This window comes from Malus domestica, chromosome 15 (genome assembly GCF_042453785.1).
Source record: "Malus domestica chromosome 15, GDT2T_hap1".
NCBI classification, from domain to species: Eukaryota; Viridiplantae; Streptophyta; class Magnoliopsida; order Rosales; family Rosaceae; genus Malus; species Malus domestica.
In genome coordinates this window covers 1,500,031-1,516,540 of record NC_091675.1, presented here as the reverse complement: position 1 = coordinate 1,516,540, position 16,510 = coordinate 1,500,031, and the positions used below count along the sequence as shown (strand labels likewise).

Here is a 16,510-nt window from a genome sequence, read left to right as displayed (position 1 = left end):
TTAACTTGTCAATAAATTTACAGAAAGTGAGGAACTGAACTGAAGATCGTATTTGTAGAGATATATGATCATCTATTCATTTGTGTTTAGTTAAAGCAATTTGAAGAGAAGTGGGTTCACTCATGGCAGTACGGGACTCACCTGTCCTAATAAAGTTCAAGCCACGTATTTAATCCTAATCCTAATCCTGTTACTTGTATTAATTTGTAGCTTATTCTGGAATTAATCCATGTGTTCGATTATATATTTCACTTAATTGTGGGTCGCAATAATCTTTAATTCTTCAGGAGATTACGTGTGCGCAAGAGGAATCAATCACTCATCAAGGAGGAGATTGAAGCTTACTGGAAAGCACACAAGAAGTCAAATTGCATCAGCCTGGCACTATATATATATATATGTGTGTGTGTGTGTGTGTGTGTGTAATACTCTTTTTATGATGTTATTGTTGCGCGTATAAGCAACTTTTCTAGCACAACTCATATCGAGAAGAAAATTACAGAAATCCAGCTCTTTTCCGGTGACCAGAACAAAGGACGGCACAGGTACTGAAGTCTGAAACAAGCCCTAGGGCTCAGAATATCATAAACAGCAATGGCTGGTAACATGTTAATTAGCATAATAATTTTCTTCTCATTTTTTATTTGTAAAACATAAATAAATAATTAATAATATTATGGATGCATATATGCAGGTGGACAGTGCGCAATTGGGCATTTCTGAATTAACCTCCAATATCAGAAGCCGATTCCAACACTACTATTGCGTCACAGTTTCATGTATCCACTAGCTCGGCCCCTAAATCAAACGGCCATGATCAAATCAGTCCCTGAGCTGTCCTTAAGGCCCAAGAATACGGCCCATAAAAGTCGGTCCATATGCTTGACCCGTCAATCATGGGCTCCTATGCAAATTAATTTGATCCGTCACCTTTTCTTTTTCTTTTTTATTTAATTTTTAAATTGTAAGGACCTTATGACTTGGGAGATCGAGTTTCTTGGCAGTCATAGTTGTGTTTCTATTTAAGGATCTTAAGACTTATGTAAGTAAGTCTTATTTAAGGAAGTTTCATTTTATTTCTAATGTCTTCCACTACGACAGTTAAGATGTTACATCACGATTTTAAATTAGAAGAGATATTTAAAAAAATAACAGATCTATTCACTGGCTTTTAATAATCTTTCGAGCTGTTGCATAATTTGGTCGGCTAACCGTTCAACATTACTTTTAAACAATCCACGTTCTTAGGATACTCTTTCACAATCGTAAGCCTTACAAACATTCCTTTAAGAGGCTTCAATAAAAAACGTAAAGAAAATAAAAAGAAAGAGATAAACACATTATTTTTATATTTTAGATGACTCGTGGAACTTGAGGATGGGTTGGGGCAGCTTCCTTGCATCTTCATGTTTTTTTTTCTTTCCATGAAATGATTCCTTTTGTAAGTAGTTGAATGCAAACAAACATGGCGTGACCACGCTTTCTTAGCCTTCACTCAAAAATCATTGTGCCTTTTCTAAATTCTTGTAATTATTTTTGCTATTAATTATGATCTTTAATGAGTAAAATAGTTCTCTTAAATGGAATTAGGTCATGGGTCTTTTATACAAATGATATATTTATATTTAAGGGGTAGGAGAATAAATTGGTTGTAAAATCGTCATTCATGAAATTTGAACTTAAGATATCTCACCTATAAATAAAAAAGAATACTATTAGACCGTAGTACTAAATAACAGACCATGATCTAAGTTATATTGTCCTTTTTGAACGTATTTGTTGTATTTTCTTTTCAACTATACTTGTATTTATATTGTCCTTGAACTTTCTATATTTTTTACTAATTCTTTAATTAGTGGTTACACAACGACAATAACGTCTTGATCACGTTAGGAGTAAAGTATGAATCTGGAATAACAAGTGCAATAGTCCGGTTTGCCCTTACCAACCCTTTTCTTGAACAGCTTTACGAGGGTAGTTATAACTTTTCACCTAGTATTTTTTGCTTCTAAATTAAGCAAAATTATAAAGAAATTTTGATCCAATACCTTTGTAGCTGTTCCTGTCCCACGGTAGGTAAGCTCTCAACAATATTCTCATAAAGTCAAACAAACAAAGAAAAATGGAGGTGGATTGTTTACCCTTCCATTTCCATACTCTTCTCATTCCCTCCTGTTTTGTGTAATCACGATTAATCCACGTCAATATTTTATATTCCTATTACTTTTTGTTTTATTATTATTATAAAAAATAATATAAAATATTGACGTGACTTAACCGTGACCATATAAACAGAAAGAAATGGGAAGAGTATAGAAATTGGAGGGCAGATAATCCACCTCCAAGAAAAATAAGGTAAACAGTCAATCCCACCATTTTCTTTCCTATCTAGAAGCATGTGATATAATATTATATAATTTCGTCCATAAATTGTGCTCTTGCTACTTTTATTCACTTCACAACTTCAAAAGTACACGCACAAAAGAAAAAACAAGGGAAAAGAAGAAGAATTTGAGATTCTTTTTTCGAAATTCCAATGGCGGAAAAGAGTAAGATTTTGATCATCGGAGGCACTGGCTACATCGGAAAGTTTGTCGTCGAAGCGAGCGCAAAGGCCGGCCATCCAACCTTTGCTCTGGTTAGAGAGAGCACGGTCAAAGACCCTGCCAAGGCTAACCTCATTGAGAAGTTCAAGAACTTGGGTGTCACTTTGCTCTACGTACGCATATTCATATTAATCTCTCTTTGTGTTTAAGTTAATTATGTTATGGTAGTTAATTATGGTGATTAATATGCAGGGAGATCTTTATGACCATGAGAGTTTGGTGAAGGCGATCAAACAGGTGGATGTTGTGATATCGACGGTGGGTTTCATGCAAACTGCAGACCAAACCAAGATCATTGCTGCCATTAAAGAAGCTGGCAATATCAAGGTTGGTGTCTCTAATTAACCAGAGGATCTATCGGTGAGGTTGTCTGATCAAGTGACATATTCGAGTATCTAATATTAATATGTCATAGTGTCAATATGCTTGTTAGTGATAATCCATGTGAAAATCATTTGACAACTTAAAATTATCAGACAGTCTGATCCAAGTTTTGTCGCCTTCTAATTTAGGGGTTTTTAGGTGAAAGATTTGCAAAACTATGGGGATTAATATAAATATAACTTGTCCTGTATTTTATGCAGAGATTCTTCCCGTCGGAGTTCGGAAACGATGTGGATCGAGTGCATGCAGTTGAACCAGCCAAGTCTACGTTCGACCTCAAGGTCCAAATCCGGCGTGCTATTGAGGCCGAGGGCATCCCCTACACTTATGTCTCCAGCAACTGCTTTGCTGGCTACTTTCTGCCCTCATTGGCACAGCCAGGTGCCACTTCTCCACCCAGAGACAAAGTCACCATCTTAGGGGACGGAAACCCGAAAGGTAACAATGTCAACGAAAGTACTTCTGTTCGTAAGTGATTATATTCATAAGCAATTATGTTATAAGTACTTTTACTAAAGGCACTTGGGAGGTTGTTCATGAAGAAGTACTTGCTAGGTGCCTCTCTACAAAGTACACAAAAATAGTTTTACTACTCGGAAGCACTCTAATTTTTCTACCGAATAGTTCATAATCGCTTTTATTTGTATGCAATTGATTTGATCTCAAATATGCTCTATATTTTTTGTTAATGTTGCAGCTGTGTTCAACAAGGAAGATGACATTGGAACCTATACGATCCGGGCCGTTGATGACCCAAGAACATTGAACAAGATCCTCTACCTGAAGCCTCCACAGAACATCTACTCCTTCAATGAGCTTGTTGCCCTGTGGGAGAAGAAGATTGGCAAAGTTCTTGAAAAAGTCTACGTCCCAGAGGACAAAATTCTCAAGGATATTGCAGGTCAGTAATTAATCATCCATTTTTTGACACAAACGACAGTGGAAGGGAAGGAATTCAAACTCGGATCTCGAGTGCATGAGCCGCCGATTGCTCTTAATCAACCGTGTTATAAGCCTCCTGCAGTAATTAATCATGGTTTAATTAATTAATGTTGTTGGTTTTGCAGAGGCCCCAATTCCAATCAATGTGATATTAGCAATCAACCACTCAGTGTTTGTGAAGGGAGATCATACCAACTTCGAAATCGAGCCGTCGTTCGGAGTTGAGGCTTATGAGCTCTACCCTGATGTGAAGTACACCACCGTGGATGAGTACCTTGATCAATTTGTTTGAAGAGATTAAGATCACAGGACTTCTGCTAATATGTGTGCTAAATATCTCAGAAAAAATAACTTTAAATGTCGTTAATGTTGTTTGAGCGGAAGAGTGTGTGCGACGAGAACAAAATTTACAGAGTTTTATTGTAATTTCCATGTTTTTCCTGCACATTTGTGGTTGGTTTTGATTTTTAGAGATGTCAAAACACTTTGAGAATTGCCTAGTGTATATCACGTCATGGTGATACGAAATATAAAAATAAGATGATATACTCTTGGCTGTATTTACAATTTATCTCTAGGTTAATCGTCATGAACTCACAAGTAACATAATCTTTTGAATATAGAACATACAACCCCCATATGTGCATTGTGTGTCTCATAAGTTACAAAATCTTCTCATATGACCCCCACATTGATCTCACTCAATAACCTAATCAAGCAGACCTAGCGAAGTTTCTCTCATTTTTAATTTGCAACTATTATGAAATGCTTTGGAGCTAAACACACGTCACTAAGTTACAAAATATTTTGAACATAGAATCCATGTATTAACACCGTTCATGGAGCATCTATCACAAGAACACGAGATCCTAAATATTTTATCTCATATGATCCCACACTAGTCTCACTCGGTGCGAGAACTGTCCTAATCAAGCAGTGTAGCGAACATCTCTCCTCCCCTTATACCTTTATAATCGTTACGAAAATGATGTTTGGTGGCCAAACGCACAACATAAGTTGAAGACGAACAGAAAACGCATGACTTTGACACACGAAAGGAAGCACTTGCACAGAGCAAGCAACCATCATCACAAGAGCAGAACTAGTGGTGGTCGTATTTCTATGATTGCACTATCGATCCTTACATTACAAGCCAATTTTACAATTGGTCCCTCAAATTGCAGCAAATTATGAAACCAACGCAATTAGTTGAACTTTGTCTTGCTTGCTTAGGAGACAACCCCCGTGTCACGAAGTCTCTTAACTTTATATGATGACAAGAAACCATCCATCATTCAATATCTTTGCTGACAGATAATGTTTCCTCAGCTTATGCGTTTCCTTTCTTTTTGGTACAACTAACATCAGTGAAAATCATGTATTAACATACATTTTTTCCGGAAAACGAAACAAACATACATTTTACAGGAAACCAGTGCAGTTCTCTTCCTTGTATTAACATGTCACACTTAAATTTTTCTTCCGAAGGTGATCGGAGAGGCTCATACCGAAAAGCGCGAGCTTTGTCCCCGAAGTAGCTTTCATGCATGAAGAACAATCTAACCTAAATTGCTATAAGAATCCGACTCTGACTCCGACTTAATTTAACTTGAACTTAGTATTGTTGATCAGAAATCTCAATGACTCTAAAAAGACCTTTCCAAGACTGGTTTCTCCACGCTCCAAACCCGGTTTTAGTTCCGAAACTGGAGCTTGTGCTGGTGACGGTGATGGTGATGCTGCAGGGGCTTCTGTAGTCGGCAGAACTCTTGGTCGACGCTGTGCTTCATATCCTATGATTCCAATCAGTCTTCTACCTTTGGTTCCTTCAACTTTCTCACCTGCCAAACACGAAGCAAAATAGATTACAACAATTTCAAAGCACGAAGAAATCCGAGAGTACAATAAAATGTTCACAATCTCAGTTCTCTTACCATTCGAGTCCAAGTAGGGTTTGGTAGTCTCGGAAAGAAAAACAAGCGTCGGGGTGATGACAGTAAGAGCAGCCCAGAAGAAGAATATCACAACATAGATTCTCCCGCTCATTTGTTGCCCGTCGGGGGTGGAACAGAGAGAAAAGCCGGTCTAATTAGCGAGACAGAATATTATGCTTCGACTCCAGGGTTTTAAGAGAAGAAATGGAATACAAAAAGAGAGACAAGAGAGAAGAAATAAGAAAGAGGATGGAGAAGAGACCTTGAACACTATTAGCTGGCCGTTGCATAAATAATTATGTGATTATAAAAAACTAACTTAATTAGACATGAATTGTTTGTCAAATTATTAACAACTACACTTCGTGATTTTGTTGTTCAGTTGGTGGAGGGTTGTTATACCAATTAGGTGCATGATTTGGACATCTACCTGGCATCCCCAAATACACCTGCTAATCATAACCCCGCTTGCTTAATAACTCGATTTAATTAATACCACGACAATAATATATACCCGAAACTTGGCATTCAGTAATTCAGCAGCAAGTAAAGCGGAAGAAGAACGAAAGTACAGGTAAATATCGAACAGGTTAGTGACAAGTGAGAATTATCAATTTATGCAAGTTTTCACGGCTCATTAAGTACTAATAGTAAGCAAATTATCCTAATAGTGAGCAAAATTCAAACATATCTATGAACTTTGCAAGTATTAACATGATAAAGTGTTCAGAAAAACTAAAAACATTCGAACACTGCACTTCTTTCGTTCACTGATTCGACCAAAGCTTCAGTCTGAGTTCGCTGCAGCACGTCTCTGCCCTGTATACCTCTGTAATAATCAAGGGGAACAAATCAAAATGTTGACCTTAAGGAAACTCCCAACATAAACAATTGGTCCTGCTTTAGGGAAAAAAGGTAAATGGTGGCTGAACAACAATCTAGACCTCTCACCTGTTTTCCGATGCTGAATGGTACATATTTGTACTTAATCATGTGCATTATCTGGCGCTTCATTGTAAGAGCAAAAAGAACGATCCAATAACAGAGGAGAATGGGCCAGAAAACAGGGACGTCAAACGCGGAGAAGAAGGTCATCAGAAAGGCGATACAGAAAGCCTTTGTAATGGAATACCTAAAACCACACAAACAAGAGCATAAATTACTGAGTCTCAGTTAGCAGTCATAAAAACCTACTGAACACATACAAGCACGCATTAATTGCAATTACGTATATGTTACGGTAAACAACATGTTGTCAATGACTATTTTCAAATCGAGAAAGAAGAATCTCGACTGCTGAAGTCATTCACACAATCCTAACTTCCATTCAGTGCTATCAAGAGCTGCTTCATAAGAACCCCACTATCCTCCATATATTTTTCACTCCTATTGTCGATGAGGTGCCATCAGCGGAACCATGTTAATGCTAAAAGATCCTGTTGAGTTATCAAGCTTCTTATTAAGTTCACACTTCTACCATCCATACAAGTGTACAAATTTTAAAGCATACATACAAATAGCCAGAACCCCGCCTTCCTAAGCCCGGGGTTTTTTGGTATGATCTAATGTAGCAGTCATATAAGTGCTACTCAAACATTTAAATCAGCCACAACACCTACTTTAGAGCACACCCAAAAACCCATAGCAAGTACATATACAATGCAACTCTCACAATTCCACTAAGGAAGTTGTTCAATTACCAGAATTTGAACTCGGGAAGGCGGCGAATGAACGGCTTAAACTCATCGGAACCTCGGGTTGGCAGGGAAGCCCCGTCCGCTTCGAGCTCTGGATCAACCTTTGGTGACAGAAAACCAATCAACAGATTCAAGATATAGATTCCCAGGCCGTATGACACAATGTAGAACCCTTGAATATAGTAAACTCGGAGCACGTAAACCACCGCCACAGCAAGAGTCCCCAGCCACCTGTGAACCGGGTTCGGGGTCGACCGGTCCAAGTAGTACTGAAATGTCCTTGAAAATTCGTCTCTCCACTTCGCCAACGGCGCCACTGCCGACCCAGCATCGCCGCCCTCAACTCCTTCCATCAATATTTTCCTGAACATCCATCAAAAGCAATAGCCCAAATCAAAAGATTAGATTCTGTTTGGTTCCCGAGAAAATTAATCAGCCGATTCACCTCTAGAGAACTATTAATTCGGTCCTAACAATTCACATTTCTGGGGAATCAAAACCTAATAGTTTCACAAACCCAGTTTGGAATCAAACATCTTTCTAAGGAAAATAAATTTTTAAAAAAAAAAGGAATTTTTTTAATACTATATAATAAAAAAACCCAATAATTTAGTTCAGGAAAAATAGAAAAATAGGAACAAATCTTTACCTTGAAGAAAATTGAAGTGTGTTTTGGATCCGCTGAGAGAATCTAACTGTAATCCAAATTTCTAAGCGGATCTGTGTGAATTTCGTAAGCTTATTTACTAGTTAATGTCGGTGCGATTGTTCGTTTCTTATCTGTTTCCTTTTTCCAGGAAAATCGAAATGAGGAAGAACGTCGCACGCTAGACCTCAATTGCGTGCGCGCGATTAAAGGCATCGAAACGCACAGCTTCGTGTTTGGCAAATTAACCGCGTCCTTTAAATGGCCTTTCGGCTTAGCGGTTAATTAAAGCCTTTCAACATGATTATTATTATCTTATGTTCAATTATCATCAAACGCGAATTTAAATTACATTATTACTAATATTTTATGAGGTAGAATCTCTCTTTAATATAATTAATATCATCTATTAGAAAAAAAATCATGATTGATCCTTTTTATTATGAAGCAAGAGGTATCCCATCACATTTCAAATGGACTATTTCTTCATCTGTCCTTATGAATATGAATTTGAATTTCCCTCTAGTACATCTCTTTTATTGGGATATATGTCTTTCCGATCGGATTAATGAGACTCGAATGCTATTGACAATGAGTATACATAATTTTCATTACTAAAGAAATTTCTTTAGCCCACCTTAAATTAGGACACAAGTCAATCTAAACATTTGAATTATAGTTAATCAAGTTTGTTGGCTCCAATTAAATAGAAACCGGGGATGTTTTGGTAACTTCAGTTGCCGGGAAGGGAAAATTCTGTTATACCCTCCCATGGCTTTGGAATATGAGATATTCTACCCTACCCGGTCATTTGGGCCATTACCTTCGTTTTTCTCCGGCCTGCTTCAAATCACGTCAGAGAGTCGGAGAGGGTGGCAGTGAGCGGAGGAGCTGGTGGTAGCCGGCGGAGAAAGTGAGAAAAAGATGGGGACTTTAGGACGAGCAATATACACTGTCGGATTCTGGATTCGGGAGACGGGCCAGGCCATTGATCGCCTCGGCAGCAGCCTCCAGGGCAGCTACTACTTCAAAGAGCAGCGTAAGCCTAAGCCCTTTCTCTCGAACCCTAGATCCCATCTTTTCAGCTCAAGCTCTTAATTTCGAATTTGATTTATTTTGTATGATTTTGGTAATTTAGGGGCTGTTTGGTTCGCATTTCCTATTGATTTCGACATCGCAGCTGTTGAATTAGCATGAAGTCTAGGGCTTTGCTTTTCATTTGATTTGATGGGTAATTGTAGAATTAGATAGTGTGTTCTACTATTAGATTATTATCAACCCAACATTAATTTGATAAATTTGTTATATGGGCGTTCCTGGAAATCGTTAATATTTATCATTTACGTGAAATGAAGATTTTTGGAGCATTTCTGAGTATTGGAAGCAATTGGGTCTTCGTAAAGGTGGTAAATTGGTGGCCTTTCGGCGTGTTTGTAGTCAGTCGAGCCATAAGCTCAAAATTTTACGATTGAGGAGGGGGAGGAAATGAAGAAAACAAGAATGGAAAAATAAATATATGTCCACCCATTGGTAGTTTGGTTCACCTAATTTTGAAAAGCTAATACATTGTTCAGCAATCAGCATAGCACATTCTTAGTTTGAGTACATGGGCGATTCACGGTTTTTGGGTTTTGCTTTCATTTTCTGTGCATGAGGATGATGATTATGTTCTTTTCTGTAGTGTCTCAGCATAGAACTCTGATGAACGTATTCAATAAAGCTCCTGTGGTTGACAAGGATGTGTTTGTGGCGCCAAGTGCCTCCATCATTGGCGATGTTCAAGTGGGAAGAGGGTCTTCCATATGGTATGGATGTGTTTTAAGAGGTAAGAACTTCTTTTGAGACACAATAATATACGGATGTATGAATGATTTTCTAAGTACAATGGGGCCTTTTGGAAGAAAGGACGCTCATTTTATGATGCTTTATTTTAATTTTTTTTTCTTTTATCATTTTTGTTAAGAGGTCGCACTTGGTGCGATGGCAAGTGCCTTCGCCCATGAGCGGTAGGTCTCGGGTTCGAGACTTGGGAGCAGCCTCTCCATAAATGGGGGTAAGGCTAGCCGACATTCACCTCTCCCAGACCCTGATTAAAGCGGGAGCCTTGTGCACTGGGTACGACCTTTTTTTTTTTTATCATTTTTGTTGGTTAATGAACTGATGATTTGTTCTTGATGTTTTCCATATCTAGAACCTCTTTATTCTTCATCTGTTGTTAGATTTAGGGAGAACTAATATAAAGTCCCTCAAACTTTTTTTTTATCGAAAAACACTTGGACAACTTTTTTTATTATTAAGGACATTTGTTATATTACAAGGACCATAAAAAAAGAGAGTCACACTCTATGAGGGTTTTGAATAAAAAAATGTCTTGAATAATAAAAGAGGTGCCCTTAATGATAAAAAAAAAGTTGTTTTAAGAGTTTTTGAATAAAAAAATGTTTTGCGAGAGGCATTTTAAAATCCATGATATATCCAGATTCGTTTTTATTGTTACTGATGCACTTTGCAAAAACCATGGATTTCTTTTAATATCAAATGATCTTCACAGAAGTTGCGAGATAAAACTAGGAATAGTTATCACTTATCATATTTTCTTTTCCATTGTGTCATGTTTCTCACTGTATATGGAGCTTAGCTTGATAAGAGTAGTGCCTGAGTACTTGTAGTAGATTAGTTATCTGTTGAAAATCTGGTTTATTGTCAATATAGGTGAATATGAGCTGTATTTGTTTATGGAATCATGGATTTTGGTGATAATTTGTAAAACTGTATTTGTGCTAGGTGATGTGAACAACATCGTTGTTGGATATGGAACTAACATACAGGACAACTCCCTTGTTCATGTGGCGAAGTCAAATTTAAGTGGGAAGGTGTTACCAACCATTATTGGAGATAATGTTACTGTAGGTGAGTAAATGTGATGTCAAAGATGTGTTTAATTGGAACTTGGAGTCGGTCTGATAGTAGTTCAGATTAATATCCCACAAATTACGCAACAAAAATTTGCTTTGAGCAGGTCACAGTGCTGTTATACATGGCTGTACTGTTGAGGATGAGGCCTTTGTTGGCATGGGAGCCACACTTTTGGATGGCGTCGTCGTTGAGAAACATGCCATGGTAGCTGCTGGATCCCTGGTGAGACAGAATACAAAAATCCCCAGTGGAGAGGTATGTCTAAAAGCCCACATGCTGACCCTCTTTATCCTTGTATTTGCAAAGGATATTGGAAGTCTTAACAAGCATGCAAAAAGTAGCTGAGAATTTGAATCTATTGATTCAGAATCCAGATCACTGACCTAAAACATATTCGACGTTGTATTCAACGAAATACATAAAAGGTCGTACCCAGTGCACAAGGCTCCCGCTTTACGCAGGGTCTGGGAGAGGTGAATGTCGGCTAGCCTTACCCCCATTTATGGAGAGGCTGCTCCCAAGATTCAACGAAATACATAATTAAAAAAAACAGTTATTCCAAATATTTCTTATATCTCTATCTTCTTGATCTTTCTGGAAGTCAGAGAACTATATTAATGTGAATTCTATGAATTATGATTGTGCTTGGAATTGCATGTTATGGTTTCGGATTCAGCTTTATCTAGACCAGCTAAGTGAATCTTTCATTTCTGCAGTCCATGAACCGTCAACTGTGGTTGAAAACTTTGTTTCATTTTAGAGTAAGCAGTAAAATACATTTGTGTTACAGGTATGGGCAGGAAACCCAGCAAAATTTCTGAGAAAGCTCACAGATGAAGAAATAGCCTTCATCACCCAGTCAGCCACCAATTACACCAACCTTGCACAAGTCCATGCAGCTGAGAATGTGAAGTCGTTTGATGAGATTGAGTTTGAGAAGGCCCTCCGCAAGAAGTTTGCCCACAAGGATGAGGAGTATGACTCAATGCTAGGTGTCGTTCGTGAGATTCCCCCAGAACTTATTCTTCCCGATAATGTATTACCAGATAAAGCAGCAAAGGACCAAAAATGATTTCGTTAGTTGTTTAACTCAAATCTTGAGAGATTTGGGGCACCAAGAAATTTGTTAAGTACAAATACATGGAAAAGGTATCATTTCCTTTCCCAATAATAGCCGACTTGTTTTAAGGCAGAAGTATGAATCTTTTCCGGCCATCGGATCTCCTCTTTCTCGGCTTCTCAGAAACTGCATTTTCTGCTTCGGCGGTTTGTATGTTTGATGAAGGGTTTTTTCGTATCCAAAGGTACCTAATTTCTCCATTTGTAGTTGATTTGTATATTCATCTGCCTATTCATACCAAGGTATAGCATGACACATCTCTCTTGTCTATTTTGTTTTGTCATTGCACTCAAATACAAGACGGGAAACATCGTATGCATCACGCTCTGTGGTCGATGGGGATGGTGATCGTCCATGTTTCCATGTGGGGTGGATTCAAGTTTGCACCTTAGATGATCTTCATCGTCAAGCACGAACCGTGCTGGGAAAATTCTACAGTCCGACCATCGGACCACGGATGCGGCCTGACATACACCGGCAGGGATCCTGCATTGCGTTCTATCTGTCGCCCTGCTTATTGGGAGAGACGCCGTATGCGGCCATATGTTAAAGACTTTTTCCATGTGCTGGGCAGCTGAAGCTCTAATCCCAGCCTACTGGCCTATGCATTAAATCAGGCATAGTAAAAGAAAGCTTTACGACAAAATACATGACATGGTTTTTTGCATGAATGGTGCACGGGCGAGATTTGAGCCGTTATATTTGCATAAACTTTGGTGTCAACATGACACGGTGACAATTGAGAGAAATTTAAGGAGCATATTTTTTTAAATTCTTTTTTTGAACAAACGATACTATCTACATTAAAAATGTGATTTACGCAAAGAGTCGTTTCTATTTTCTTTTTAGAAACTTGGAAACGTGAAATCCAACTGTTACAGCGCAGAAGGAGAAAATGAAATATAAAACCTAGCATCTTAAAATTTTTAGTATTTTATGAACACGATAGAATCTTTTCCAAAACAATTATTGGCCAATCGGAATCTTAGAAAGCTGAAATCTCCGTGTTTTCAGCAGGAAAACATAGAAAAAGTAGTCCCACCAATCATTCAAAGAATCAAACCCTACCCTATAAACCTCTCCTCTACATGCCCTACCATTTATTTTCCTCCAATTAATTTTCGCCTTTAATCATCGAAAGTGCAGTTTGTTTCTTCATATTTTTTGTTTGTGATAAAGTTGATTATAACATAATTATTTGATGAGGATCTGCAACTTGCAAGTTGCAACTGCGCCTCCTGCTCTCTTTGCAGTGTATATAAATACACGACACACCACAAGCCGAAGCGTGCAGACGGTGAGAGGGAGCAGAGTCCCAATTCCCAAAGAGCCAGAGGGGCCAGGAAAATGGGTGCAGAAGCCTTGACCGCCACCGGCAACTCCACCGCGCGAGAGGCTCCTCTGGTACTGGGACTACAGGCTTCCGCCCTCGTCGACCATGTTGCCCGCGTCGACTGGTCCCTGCTCGATCAACTCCCCGGCGAGCGTGGTGGCTCCATTCCTGTAAACCCCTTTTGACTTCATAGCTTCTTCTTGCTTTTTCCTGTTTTTTGCTACTTGGGTTTCGTAAATTTTGGTGCTTTTGATTGATTTATGCAATTTGGAATCATGGATTTTGTTATTGTTGCTCAATTCAATCAGAATGTTGAAGACTTCAGCTTTTGGGACATATTTTCTGGTGTAGGTTGCAATTGAAGAGCTTGAGCATATATTGAGTGAGGTGAAACCCCATGTAATTTCATATCCTGATGATTCCTTGCCAATGAAAACCATAGCCGGCGGCAGTGTGGCCAATACAATCAGAGGGCTGAGTGCCGGTTTCGGAGTCTCCTGTGGGATAATTGGTGCCTGTGGAGATGATGAGCAAGGCCAGTTATTTGTCAGTAACATGAGCTCTCATGCTGTGAACCTCTCTAGATTGAGGATGAAGAAGGGACCCACAGCTCAGGTGATTACTTAGCTTCATTTCCTTTTTTTTGGGGGGTTTTCAGATTGAGTTTGTAGATGCTGAGTGCTGAAGCTTTGTTGGTAATTTGGTGTGGTGCAGTGTGTTTGCTTGGTGGATGCGTTGGGCAACCGGACAATGCGTCCTTGTCTCTCAAGTGCTGTGAAACTTCAGTCTCAGGTGCATGCCTCTGTTTAGATGCCCATATGCATACGTATCTGCGTGTCTGTGTGCATGTGTGTGTGTTGTGTGCTTGAGCTGTCAGTGTTTTGCTAACTTCTTCGATTGAGCTGACAAAGAATAGAATTATGTTATCCAGGCCGATGACTTGACGAGAGCAGACTTTAAGGGCTCTAAGGTAAGTGTCTTCTATACTTTCTCCAACAAAGTGTAGTGTCATAATGCGCTTTAGGCGGTACCATGTGTGAAACTTAGACGCAGACGGTATGATTTAAATAGTTGAAAGGGTTTTGTAGATGTAAATGCTGATATCTCTTTTCTTTCAGTGGCTGTTGTTGAGGTATGGTATCATCAATTTGGAAGTGATTCAAGCAGCTATATCAATTGCGAAACAAGAGGGTCTTTTTGTGTCCTTAGACTTGGCCAGTTTTGAGGTACAAGAATTTTTCTTCAGAATCTTTCATTTGGAGGATGGGATTTGTCCAAATTTGCTGTCAAAGCAAGTTGATATCCTACTCATGACTTATTTATGGTCCCTGCGTAAAGCGGGAGCCTTGTGCACTGGGTACGATCTTTATTCTGGAGACGGCATTATCTTGTGTCGTAACGCTCTCACCCCATAAATAAGTCATGAGTAGGATATCAACTTGCTTTGACAGCAAATTTGGACAAATCCCATCCTCCAAATGAGTGACAAAAATTTCATTAGAGTGTAGCAACCCCCATACAATTTTCAACTGAAAGGCTAATCCCTTTCCAACTCCCACTGCATTTCTCTGCATGTAACTAAAGAAAACTAATAAGGCTGCAAGTGCTTTGGTGTAGAATCTTGAGTTTTTATTTGCAAGCAAAGTGAAAATACATAGTTCTGTTTCTTATCTTTGTTTTCTTATTTCGGCTTTTGATATCAAGTTTCAGATCTCTATAGATTATCTTATATAGTCTTAAACATTACTCAGATGGTTCGCAACTTTAGATCGCCTCTTCTACAGCTGCTGGAGTCAGGGGACATAGACCTCTGCTTCGCCAATGAGGATGAAGCAACAGAGTTGCTAAGGTGACTTTCATTTGGTTGGAATTGTAACATGTTAAAACTGTTAACCCCAATTTTGATGAAATAAAGTTGACTCTTCTTTTCTTCCATTTCGGTAGATTTTTCTTTCTTTTTCTACCAGACTGGTAATGTGGTGTTAAATTCTCTTGTAGAGGTTCCGAGGGTGAACAGAAGGCTGATCCCGATGTTGCACTTGAGTTTCTGGCAAAACACTGCCGCTGGGCTGTGGTGACGTTAGGCTCCAACGGATGTATAGCAAAGCACGGAAAAGAGGTAGGAACCTTAGTAAGATTCAACCCCGTGTTACTTGATCTTGATCATCGATGTATCTTCTGAATTTTTTGTTTTGATATGTCAGATTGTGCGAGTTCCAGCCATAGGGAAAGCCAATGCAGTAGACGCCACAGGAGCAGGAGACTTGTTTGCGAGTGGGTTTTTGTATGGACTGGTGAAGGGATTATCTCTGGAGGAGTGCTGCAAAGTAGGATCTTGCAGTGGCGGATCTGTTATTCGATCTCTCGGGGGTGAAGTCACCCCCGAGAACTGGCAATGGATGTATAAGCAGATGCAGACTAGAGGCCTCACTCTTCCTCATGTCCCCAAATGATTTTTTGTGTTACTATGTTATCAGAACAGCGATTGTTTCGAAGTCCATGGCTACTGGCCTACTATACATCTTTTCGAAAGCGAAGGGTAAGGGTATCTATGGTTGCACTTGAAGCTGACTTAACGACGGCATACGATTACGATGGAAGAACATCAGGAAGAGGAACCTGAACAGTTTTTTAGGCTTTTCTTGTAACTCTTGTTTTTGCTTTTGGTTTAAACCTGCAATCCTGAATAATTATGTGTTGATTTACTACATGTTTTTGCAAGTTTTTACTTGTTATTATGGAAGTTGTAGTGTCGTTGTCTTTCTTTCAATTCAATCGATGTCGTCCTCATTCTATTACGCTGCACATCAATGTTGTTTCCGATGCGTCTCGTTTTCCATTAAAATTGAACCAACTGTTTAAATAGGGATGGTAATTTTAACCGTTAAACAGATTAAGCAACCACTTAACGACTAAACTCCCTCTACGATGT

General features: G+C 38.9%; 4 protein-coding genes across 5 annotated transcripts; 3 read left to right on the top strand and 1 right to left on the bottom strand.

The window, feature by feature from the left end:
• The first annotated feature begins 2,123 nt into the window (after positions 1-2,123).
• Positions 2,124-4,492, top strand: LOC103450457 (phenylcoumaran benzylic ether reductase Betv6). Its single transcript, XM_008389811.4, has 5 exons — positions 2,124-2,719; positions 2,799-2,933; positions 3,191-3,428; positions 3,688-3,891; positions 4,058-4,492. The coding sequence occupies exons 1-5, from the start codon at positions 2,537-2,539 to the stop codon at positions 4,222-4,224; spliced, it is 927 nt and encodes a 308-aa protein (XP_008388033.3). The 5' UTR covers positions 2,124-2,536; the 3' UTR covers positions 4,225-4,492.
• Positions 4,493-6,456: 1,964 nt separating this feature from the next.
• Positions 6,457-8,466, bottom strand: LOC103450459 (protein RER1B). The gene is made up of 4 exons (XM_008389814.4): positions 8,213-8,466; positions 7,567-7,926; positions 6,818-6,998; positions 6,457-6,695 (listed from the first exon to the last, which is right to left on the bottom strand). The coding sequence occupies exons 2-4, from the start codon at positions 7,914-7,916 to the stop codon at positions 6,654-6,656; spliced, it is 573 nt and encodes a 190-aa protein (XP_008388036.3). The 5' UTR covers positions 7,917-7,926; positions 8,213-8,466; the 3' UTR covers positions 6,457-6,653.
• A 494-nt stretch (positions 8,467-8,960) lies between these two features.
• LOC103450460 (gamma carbonic anhydrase 1, mitochondrial) lies at positions 8,961-12,445 on the top strand. Of its 2 annotated transcripts, XM_008389815.4 has the most exons (5): positions 8,961-9,248; positions 9,891-10,034; positions 10,994-11,119; positions 11,229-11,380; positions 11,916-12,445. In XM_008389815.4, the coding sequence occupies exons 1-5, from the start codon at positions 9,134-9,136 to the stop codon at positions 12,195-12,197; spliced, it is 819 nt and encodes a 272-aa protein (XP_008388037.1). In that variant the 5' UTR covers positions 8,961-9,133; the 3' UTR covers positions 12,198-12,445. The 2 variants fall into 2 exon arrangements, with proteins under 2 accessions (XP_008388037.1, XP_070669754.1); XM_070813653.1 differs by lacking the exon at positions 9,891-10,034 and having other exon boundaries at positions 9,002-9,248.
• Positions 12,446-13,187: 742 nt separating this feature from the next.
• LOC103450461 (uncharacterized) lies at positions 13,188-16,321 on the top strand. The gene is made up of 8 exons (XM_029094117.2): positions 13,188-13,748; positions 13,930-14,193; positions 14,293-14,370; positions 14,510-14,548; positions 14,697-14,804; positions 15,330-15,427; positions 15,577-15,697; positions 15,783-16,321. Exons 1-8 carry the CDS (start codon positions 13,593-13,595, stop codon positions 16,029-16,031), a joined length of 1,113 nt encoding a protein of 370 aa, XP_028949950.1. The 5' UTR covers positions 13,188-13,592; the 3' UTR covers positions 16,032-16,321.
• Positions 16,322-16,510: the final 189 nt, after the last annotated feature.

What these genes read in the sequence shown, in the direction of transcription:
- LOC103450459 (XM_008389814.4), bottom strand. Translation starts at nt 7,916, where the DNA reads ATGGAAGGAGTTGAGGGCGGCGATGCTGGGTCGGCAGTGGCGCCGTTG. An exon ending in CTTCCCGAGTTCAAATTCTG is followed by an intron (nt 6,999 to 7,566) that starts GTAATTGAACAA and finishes GTGTGGTTTTAG; the next exon opens with GTATTCCATTACAAAGGCTT. An exon ending in CATTCAGCATCGGAAAACAG is followed by an intron (nt 6,696 to 6,817) that starts GTGAGAGGTCTA and finishes TGATTATTACAG; the next exon opens with AGGTATACAGGGCAGAGACG.
- LOC103450461 (XM_029094117.2), top strand. Translation starts at nt 13,593, where the DNA reads ATGGGTGCAGAAGCCTTGACCGCCACCGGCAACTCCACCGCGCGAGAG. An exon ending in AGCGTGGTGGCTCCATTCCT is followed by an intron (nt 13,749 to 13,929) that starts GTAAACCCCTTT and finishes TTTCTGGTGTAG; the next exon opens with GTTGCAATTGAAGAGCTTGA. An exon ending in GAAGCAACAGAGTTGCTAAG is followed by an intron (nt 15,428 to 15,576) that starts GTGACTTTCATT and finishes ATTCTCTTGTAG; the next exon opens with AGGTTCCGAGGGTGAACAGA.
- LOC103450457 (XM_008389811.4), top strand. Translation starts at nt 2,537, where the DNA reads ATGGCGGAAAAGAGTAAGATTTTGATCATCGGAGGCACTGGCTACATC. An exon ending in AAGAAGCTGGCAATATCAAG is followed by an intron (nt 2,934 to 3,190) that starts GTTGGTGTCTCT and finishes TATTTTATGCAG; the next exon opens with AGATTCTTCCCGTCGGAGTT. An exon ending in AATTCTCAAGGATATTGCAG is followed by an intron (nt 3,892 to 4,057) that starts GTCAGTAATTAA and finishes TTGGTTTTGCAG; the next exon opens with AGGCCCCAATTCCAATCAAT.
- LOC103450460 (XM_008389815.4), top strand. Translation starts at nt 9,134, where the DNA reads ATGGGGACTTTAGGACGAGCAATATACACTGTCGGATTCTGGATTCGG. An exon ending in CTACTACTTCAAAGAGCAGC is followed by an intron (nt 9,249 to 9,890) that starts GTAAGCCTAAGC and finishes TCTTTTCTGTAG; the next exon opens with TGTCTCAGCATAGAACTCTG. An exon ending in TGGAGATAATGTTACTGTAG is followed by an intron (nt 11,120 to 11,228) that starts GTGAGTAAATGT and finishes TGCTTTGAGCAG; the next exon opens with GTCACAGTGCTGTTATACAT.